This window comes from Papaver somniferum, chromosome 8 (genome assembly GCF_003573695.1).
Source record: "Papaver somniferum cultivar HN1 chromosome 8, ASM357369v1, whole genome shotgun sequence".
In the NCBI taxonomy this organism is placed as follows: domain Eukaryota; kingdom Viridiplantae; phylum Streptophyta; class Magnoliopsida; order Ranunculales; family Papaveraceae; genus Papaver; species Papaver somniferum.
This window is the reverse complement of record NC_039365.1, coordinates 102,294,478-102,304,641: the sequence shown is the minus strand read 5'-3', so window position 1 is coordinate 102,304,641 and position 10,164 is coordinate 102,294,478. Positions and strand designations below refer to the sequence as shown.

At 36.2% G+C, this 10,164-nt stretch overlaps 1 protein-coding gene across 1 annotated transcript; it reads left to right on the top strand.

Annotated features, from left to right (window-relative positions):
• Positions 1–2,196: 2,196 nt before the first annotated feature.
• Positions 2,197–3,010, top strand: LOC113305863. The gene is made up of 2 exons (XM_026554856.1): positions 2,197–2,558; positions 2,662–3,010. Exons 1-2 carry the CDS (start codon positions 2,197–2,199, stop codon positions 3,008–3,010), a joined length of 711 nt encoding a protein of 236 aa, XP_026410641.1.
• Positions 3,011–10,164: the final 7,154 nt, after the last annotated feature.

Below are 10,164 nucleotides of genomic sequence, written 5' to 3'. Positions count from 1 at the left end.
TAGACCATGAAAGGTTGGGATGGTTTCTCCATCCAGGATTATAGGTTTCTGAATATGGGTCAAACTTCTGACGGTTATCAAACCTAGTGTTATTATAGAGAGCATTGGCTTGTTGTTCAACAGTATTGCCTTCCCAAAAAGGCTCTATTCTACCACTAGTATGACCCACTTCTAAAGCTTCTAACCTTTTTGCTATAGCAGCAATTTTGGCATCTGATTCGTAGCTTTCTTCTACCCTATTAACGTTTCCTCTGCCTAGAAGAATTATTTTCTGGGGTACCCTGTTACTTTCCCATTGTTGGGTCTTTTCGGCGATTTCATGCAAGTATGTCATCGCATTATCAACTGTTTGGTTTTCCCCGGCAGCGGCGCCAAAAATTGATGTGTTTTTAATTGTTGTAGAAAAAGTGGTAATAAGATTCGTTCAACTCGGACTCGATAAGATTGGGTTCTAGACTTAAAATAAAAATAGAAAATATATATACAAAAGGTTTGTCACAATGTCGAGAGAGACTGAGACTCAGGATTCCACCAAATTCCATTCATGCGACTCAAATAATAATTCCAATCAATTATAGTTCAAATAATAAAAATATGGACTCTTGTTCTTTGCCAAAAATAGATTTTTTTGAAAAGCAATGACTGTAAATCAAAAGCATGATGTATCAAAAATACATAGACCAAGCATACACCATCAAACGAAATCACACCCATTCAATAAAAATCATAAATCGATTAAAAATCAATGCAAATAGTCATAAAAGAATTATTAGAATTACCACATGCGTGAAATAGGGCTTCCTCCGTCATCCCAGTGTTAGGGTTTAGCTCCTCATATTAATCACTTGCTCAAAATACATGTTTATAGCCCAAAAGTTGATTAAAAGAGTGAAAAGAATAAAATCAGTGAATACCAGAAAAGAACGATAAAACTGAAGTGCTTTTGTTGTTGTTGTTTTAAGACTGCTAGGCGTCTGTCCTTGTCACTGTAGAAGAAAGACTGTCTGTGGAAGTCTGTTCTTCGTGTTCTTCAGGATATTCCTGTAGCTGCAGCAGAGACGGGTCTCCTGTAATCTCTGATTCTCGCCTCCTGAGCTCTCCTCTCGACCCCAAACTCTCGACACCCCTTCTTGAGACCCTAGGAAACCTATTTATACACCACAGGGCGATTAAATCTCTCCCAAATCGCTTCGAAATCTCTTCTTTCCTTCCTTGGAAGTCACGGCAATAATCTCTTCCCTAATTCGTTTCACGCGTTTCTGAGCTCTCCCAATTATATCAAACTCCTCCTTAGATAGAATATGTATCTTTGGAACGAATTTCTTGCCTTTAATCTCTCTGAATGTCCAAAAACAAACTCGACAGGGACCGTGTTTCCTTTTTTACTCTGTTTCCTTTTTCCGGCAATTCCAGCCCAATTCGATCGATCCAAACGCATGTATTAAACCTGTTTTGCTCTATCAAGTCCAGCCCAATCGATTTCCAGTGTTGAATCACCCTGAAACTCGTTCAAATCTTCAATCCAAAATCAACAGCGTCTGCATGCATTTTTCCCGCCAAAAATCGTTTTAAACGTGAAGAAGAAGGGTGTCCCCTATCCAGTTCCGGTGTCCCTTTAGCACATGCCTAGAAATGGGTTACCCCTTATCCAAAGCGAGAGTCCGAATAGCAAATGTCCTCCAAGGTGCCTTTAACAACTTTTTGAGCCAATTTCGCCGCAAAAACTTATTTCTCCAAAAACACCTACAAAGAGATAAAATACCGAAATAAGTACAAAAATGGGTACTAACAATATACAAAATAGAGATGAAAATAGACACATAAATGCGTCTATCACTCTCTTGGTGCGATAATGGTTTAACTTTTCCTAAGTCTCATCTAAAAATAATTTTGTCTTGTCCTGTTTTTAGTTTCCCACTTTTCACCATGAAACTGCCCCCATGAAATGCCCAAGGTATTGGGACACCTCTCACTAGGTATCATCTGAACCACCTCTGCCATTACTACAAGCCAAATTTTTTTTATCGGAGACAAAAGCCCCATTCGACATAATGGACCTTATTTTTGAAAAAATCCGACTTTCATGATTGGTTTATAGTTCCTTCTGTGGATATCACTAATGGGTTAGTAATATCCTGACAAAATAATGTATATATAAAATTAATCTTATCTCATTTAAATGTCTGTCATTTTGAAATGTTAATCGGTGACAAAAAGATAGAAATTACTTGCGTTTACGGTGCAGTGGAAGCAGATGAAAAAATAGCACAATGGTCATATATTTCAGATCTAGCCAAACAAATTCAAAAGCCTTGGGAACAAATTGGAGATCTGAATATCATCCTGGATCCTGGAGAAAAGAAAGGCGGCAACAATTCGATCTCTAGCAGCAAGGCTTTCGTTACTCAAGTTATTGAGTCTCTGGGCCTCCAAGATGCGGGATACGAAGGATCCCCATTTACTTGGTCAAATAACAGAAGCGGAGATGCTAATATTTGCGAAAGGATTGATAGAGCATTATATCTTACCAGTGGATTCAAATTTTCCATAACACAAAGGTAAGTCACCTATCAAGAGTTGTTCTGACTATACTCCTATACTTTTTGACTACAACCTGGAAACAAAAAGTTTTAACAAACTATTTAGATGCATTATATTCAGTCTTACGCACCCTACATTAGCAACAATAGTGGCAGCATCTTGGAATCTCCATTCCTCAAATTCCCCGGCTCGAAGCTTCGCTTCTAATCTGAAATATGTCTCCCCAGACCTAGCTCAATGGAATTCCGATGTTTTCGGAAATATTCATAAAAACATTAAAACTCTTAATAACAAAATAGAAAATATTCACAAATCCGGAAACTTCTCTTCTAAAATTGATACTCTCAAGAACCTTCAAGCAGAACTGGGGAAATGGTACAAGATTAAAAATGACAATTACCATCAACTATCTAGGGATAATTTATTTATAGAATATGATCAAAACACCGTATATTCTTTATTCTCTTAGAGAACCTTCAAGTCTTTGGATCTCAGACCGAGACCAAATCAATTCTCTATTGATCAATAATTTAACCCAAATTGGAACTTGTCAAATGAGCAACTACAATATCGACCTCTCAGAAATAATCCAACTTTGTATCTCAGATTCGAATTTTTTTTCTCTAACCCAAATTCTAACCAAAAAATAATAATTGGTCCACTCTTTCTAAAATGAACCCTTGGGGAGCTCCTGTCCCAGGCGGATTTGAACCGGTATTTTTTAAAGCCAATTGGGAAATCCTGGGGTCAGATATTACAAATACCATAAAAGAATTTTTTAAAACAGGGATTATGACACAAGAATTCAACCATTCTTTTATTACTCTTATCCCAAAAATATTAATACCCCACACCCCAGCGGATTTGAGACCTATCAGCCTCAGCAACACGATATATAAACTTATTTCCAAAAATTTAGCCAATAGATTAAAACCCCTATTGAATAGGATCATTTCTCCCAACCAATCGAATTTTCTTCCAGGGAGACAAATTACGAACAATATTATCATAGCCTATGAATTGATTCATTCTATGAAAACTTCAATAAAAAAAACGGTTTTTTGCTCTTAAGATCGATCTATCCAAAGCCTTCGATAGAGTTGAGTGGCCTTTTATTAAGAGAGATTTATCCTCATTTGGCTTCAGTGATGACTGGTTTAATCTCATATTTCAATGCATCTCCACTACCTCCTTTGCTATCCTTCTAAACAGACACCCAGGCCCAACCTTTTCCAATTTAAGGGGTCTAAGACAAGGTGCTCCTTTATCTCCTTATCCTTTCCTAATTTGCATGGAGATCCTCTCAAGACTCCTTGAAAAAGCAACAAGAGAGAATAAAATCTCGGAGCTTCAAATAAATAAACGCCCCTACCATATCACATCTCTTCTTCGCCGATGATTGTTTTTTTCACCAAAGCGGACCTGGGAGAAGCAAAAAAAATATTGGATATTTTATCTAATTTTGGGAGAATTACAGGCATGGTTAATCTTCAAAAATCAGGAATCTACTTTATCCCCAAAATTCATCCCAAATATGGGAAAACAATAGCAAAAATCCTTAAAGTCCAGCTGATGACTAAAAAAGACAGGTATTTAGGAACTCCTCTCTTCTTTGATAAAAACAGGAAGGAGAATTTCGAACCACTTCTTCAAAAATATTATAATACCCTACAAGGTTGGAAATCAAAGTTGTTATCTCAAGCAGGCAGAACAGTTTTAATTCAATCCATTCTTCAAGCGTACCCGAATATCATATGTAGATGCTAGCTTTTCCTAAAGAAAACTTAGATAAATTAGATAAAATCCAGACAGATTTTTGGTGGAAGAAATATGGGTCAAAAGGTAAAGGTAATTATATAAAGGCGTGGAAAGGCATGTGCAAGCCAAAATCACAATGGGGATTGGGAGTAAAAAATCCTCATAATTTTAATATATCCCTTTTAACAAAACTAGCTAGCAGATTAATGATGGAAAAAGATAAGCTATGGGTTAAACTTCTTGAAGCGAAATACTTCTATAATTCCAATCCTTTCGATCCTACAAGAAACAACGAGCTATCATGGATTTGGAAAAGCATTCAGAAAGGTCTAAATATTATTAAAGGCAATTATATTTGGCAAGTGAAAAATGGAGCTAATACGAAGATATGGGAGGACAACTGGATTCCCAACATGGACAGAATAAATAAACCAAGGGACAGAGATGATAATTTGCCGCAAAAATTTCAAGTCTAATAAATAATGAAGGATATCGGATACAGAAAAGCTAGATGATTTTTTTCTCTTCAGAAATAAAAGAAAATATTCTACCTATTACCCCAAATAAAGAAGATGAAGACAGGATAAGATGCGCTCACCACCAATTAGGAGATTTTTGGGCAAAAATATTTATAACTTTCTCATTAATCGAAATTCTGATAATGAGAATGATATAGATTTCCCGTGGAAAAAACTATGGAAGATGCAGACTCTACCTCGGATCAGACTATTTATTTGGAAATTAATTCAAAAATCTTTACCGACCTCGAATAAACTAGCGGATCATAACCCATAGGTTTCCCCAGAGTGTTAATTGTGCAATAACCAAGCTAAGGAAACAGAAAATCATCTATTTAGAACTTTCCCTTTTTCCAGAGTAATTTGGTTTGGTTGCTCATTAGACGCAATCAATTCGCGGATTAATTGTCGATGTCGTATGCATCAAAAATAATTACACTTCCTTACTACTCAAAATATATAATGAAGTAAGGGCAAGAAAGGATCGTTCCCACAGAGAGGTCTTGGGTTGTCAATATGTTTCGGTTTCCTAAATAGAACAAGGGGGTTTTTCTGATTTTTATGTACAGGAAATTAAACTAAAAGCAAACAAATAAATAAAGCACACAAATCAAGATGTGAAGATATTGTTTAAGGTTTTCGTATTTAATCACAAACATGTTTTAGACACAATAACTAGAATTAATATTTTAATCTCAACTTTTATCAAAGGCCCTAGGATACCTTGATCGCAAGTTTATCCCGCAAATCTCCTCTTGTCATCAACAAACACATTAAAAGATGTGAATATGAATTCTATCTTAGAGAACAACCTAACGTGTAAAAGCACTAATCAAGTTTAATTCCCTAGATGCATTAAGTTCTATGAAATCAGGCCAATCAAAGCAATCGAACGTGTAAAAGCACTAATCCGATTTAACAAAGGTTATGGTTCACATATGATTACAAAGATGCATCACTACAAGCTATAACCATATTTATGCTACTTGTAATCAGGAATTTATCACTTTTACGTATAATAACCCTAATCTAGCAATAGAGATGAAAACTAATTCAACTGATTCGCGACTCGACTAAACATGCATTCAAATCATATAACAATATTAATAATGAAATATAAGCAACAAAGTATGGAGACAAAACTAATTCATTGCATAAATATCATGATTGGGATTCCAACTTATTCCTTAACCAAAAGAGAGTTATCTAATCATATCAATGGAGTTCATAAACAAGAAGAAGCAATAAAACTATCATGTCCAAAACCCTAGAATAAAAGTAGTAGAAGAGATAGATCACTCCTCTGGTGTTTTAACCTCCTTTTATATCTTTTCCATTCTGCCCAATTGGCCCGAAAAATCCCATGGCAAAACAGCATAACTTGGTCAATACTTCTCCAAACACTTTCCTGAACCGGCCTAAAATCCCATTAACCTGATATATATTTGGCTCGTCAGTTCCAGGGAACTGACTGCCTAATTTTTGCTCAATAGCCAGTTGTAATTAATTCTGTACTTACCTGTTAAAACATTCGATTCAATCAAACATATAGACTTCATTCATTCCATTCATTGCCATACTTCCACAAACATATAAGTCCTCTACTACAATATCAACACCATCCAACAACCATTCATATCATCACTTCATAGTTCCACCGTCTCAGCTCTCTTCAGGCACTTCAACTCAAACCACTGCACTTGTAATTGCTCATCAAGCACAACACCACCACTTCTCCATTTCTGTAGTATTCATTAACTCATCCAAATTAACCCAGTATCACAGCTGCGACATAACCTACTGCAGGTCATATGCAGTCGCAGTTCACAATTTCATGTACTCCCATTCAAACAACGCACAACACATTCCCTGCATTAATGCCTTCAGTTCCATCCCCAGCTTTGCATTACATTGAGCCTCAACACCATAAACCGATGAAAATCATTACTTCCACCTGCAATCTCCCATCACATTTGCACATCTTACCATATACTTAGCTCCATCATTCCCTTTACTTCAATGCAATTCTTCTCAGCTGCTCAGCACCAGTTCCAGCTCATTTTGAGCCATTCTGTCACAACCAAAAAACCACTTCTTTCCATCCGTCTTCAGTTCATTCAGTCTTGCAACACCTTGTGTTCAATCTTGGCATCAACATAGCAACAATCAACACCAGAACCTATTTATTCACCTGCTCCCTGAATTCAATTGCTCTTAACTGCAATCCCTAGATGCAGCACTTGCACCAGCTTCATGACATATTCATTATCACCTGCATCTTCCTAATCACCACTTGCAAGTCAAGTTCAATACCAAACTCAACTGCAGCTGCATAATTCCACCAGAACCCATGACCTGCAACTGCAACCAAGCCACATTCCACCTCACAACATTTCTGTTACCACCAGTTCGCAGTTCAGCACCAATACCCATATCTCAGAAGCAACAAATATCATTGCTCTGTTGTAGCTTCTCTAACTGCAATCCTGCAACATCTTCTCATCCTGAACCCATTCTTCAAACACCATCTCTTCCTTCTCAGGCCTTCATCTCAGTCATCACCTAAATTCCATCCAAAGCCTTCTCAAATTCCCATGATAATCATCGATAAATCAACAACAAATCCATATATATCTTTCCATCTCTTCTTAGCATGTTTCACCTGCAACATGAACCCATCTCTGATTACTTCACCAGAACCCATTAATCCATGTGATAGACACATTTTTGTGACCAAATTATCCTCAATTTTCAGTATTGTTGGTACTCGATTTTCTACTTATTATGGTGTTCTATGTGTTTGTAGGTATTTTTGGAAAATAAACATTTTTGGAAAATTCAGACCAGGGAGCCAACTGCTAATCTCACCCCATTACTGGTTAAGGGGGCTCCATCTTCTTCCTTGACTTGAAAAGAAAAATTGGCGGGAAATTTGGTTTCAACGGTAAAGGATTTATTATCTTTAAGATAAGAATATCTTCTTGCCTTACAAACATGAAGTTTTGAAGAAAAAGGAAGTTATCTTGAATTAAACAAGAAAGATATCCTTAGAAGATTTTTATCTTGGATTTTATTCTGCGAATTAAAGAAGATATGGGTTTAGTAAAGACATATATAAAATAAAGAGAAGGAAAAATTCTTGAAGATATTTTTAATTAAAAAGAAGAAGATTATGGAGTTATGGAAGAATATATTTGAGTGATGTATATTTGTGTGTATAAATAGAGAGATAGAGAGCACATTTGGGGGGAGTTGGGGAGAGAAAAGAAACTCGTTACTTTTGTTATTTCTCTTCATTTTCACCATTGTAAGCACTTTTCGAGCCATAAAATAATCTTTTGAGAGTGTCTACAACATGAGGTGATAAATCCATCACTGGGGCGACGGAGGAGGCTGTTTTTCGTTCATGTGGTAATTAAAATAATTCTTTTATAACTATTTGCATATAATTTAATGGTTTTATGATTTCTATTAATTATTTGTTATTTTGTTTGATGCCGCATGCTTGGTTTTAATTACTTTTGATGCGTCATGCTCACAACTTACAACTAATGTTTTACGAAATCTACTTTGGCAAAGGATAGAGTAATTGTTTCTTTTGTTTTGAGCTATAAATGTCTAGGATTAATTTATGAACCCATGAACATGAAAAGCAGTGGAATCCCGAGTCCCGGTCATCTCTTCATCTTATCACCATTTTTGTATATATTTTCTTTATTTTTAGTATTTTCTTTTATTAAAACTTAAAATAAATCTCATCTAGTCCGAGTGAACGACAACTCTATTTACCATTATCTAAAATTCGATCAAATTTTTGGCGCCGCTGCCGGGGATTTGTTTATAGATTTTTTTTTAGGTTTTATTTTATTTGTTATTTTTTACGCGTTTTGGTATTTTTGTTTGCTTTTAGATTTGGATCTAAGCTAAAGAAAAAGAGAAAGTGCTGAAAAGAAAGGAAAAGCCCAAAAAGGAAAGAAAAGAGAAATCCAAAAGGAGTGAAGAAGAAGATTTTGTAAATAATTTTATTTTTATTTTTTTGGAAACTGTAATTAAGGTTTTTATTTTTGTAATATTTTGTTTTTGGACATTTTTTTTTCTTCTTTTCTTTTGGACATTGAACATTGGACTTTATTCTTAAAACCCTACGGAAGGGTAGTTTTAAATAAACTGTTTGCAGAAAAGGACAGCGATTACGATATCGCTTCGGCACCTCGGGTTCGTACATGACATAGAATTCGTGGCCCGAGTTGACTTCAACGGTTCATCCCCCGTCTGGAACGGGAGGTAAGAATTCTAAACACCCGCGAATCCCTTGTCAGCGGGTTTACTGGATGATTTCGTATGCATATAAGTTGAGGACCTGAAATCGGATTTAATTTTCTAGTAAAGGGAAAGGTCTGGCCAAATCAAGATAAGGACTCGGATTTCATCACCGTTTCCTTCTTGCCTTCCTTAGGAACACGTAACCTACGCGAACCTAAGCCTTAAAATTTGGACTAGAACGAGACCGATAGGGTAACGAGCTTATTAGGAAAGTCGTTCGAAAAATATTGGTTACTCTTTTGAGCATACTTTGAAGTTCATGATGGTTACTGTGAGTTGAATACGCCGCCTTGTAACGCCGGTGATGCCTTGGGTATCAAAGCTCCACTGAGCTTCCCTCGTCTCTATTCAACTTACTTTAACTCGGATTGATTCCAGAGAGGTTTGCTCAGATTGTAACGAATTCCTTTTCGAAAGAATATAAGCTAGTCTAGAAACAATATAAGTGGAGCCATCATGCTTTTTGTTTGCTAGATAAAATAGGCTTGTTGTGGTCGAGTCAGCCTTGTTTGTGCTTGTTTAGAATTCCCTTGCAGTTAGGATGTCGAACTGGTATAGCCAATACAATGATTATCCAACTGAACAACATGGACATTACTCTTTTTATGATCATAGTGTGAATAGTGTTTTGGCACGCCAACCTTTTCAAGGTTTTGGGTCATACCATGGTGAGCCCAATTACTATCCACACGCGCATCGGTCATACGGGCAAGAAGATTATAATACTAGTTCTTCGTCTTTAGAGGATACAATCAAACTATTGAAAAGTAGTCCTTTTTATGATCCTTCAGTTCCTATTCCTTCTCTAGAAGAGTCTCTTAGGAATTTAGCTGAGTCATCACGTAAGTTAGCTGAATCGACATACAAATTATATGAGGTGAACAATGTAGTTATGGACGAAAGAACTGCAACAACGACTGAATCTTCTTTGGAAGATATTATCAATAGGTTAAGTGAAAACTTAGATCCAACACTTAGGGAGATTTCATTAGAAGATATCCTTGAGAGGACAGTTGAGTCGACA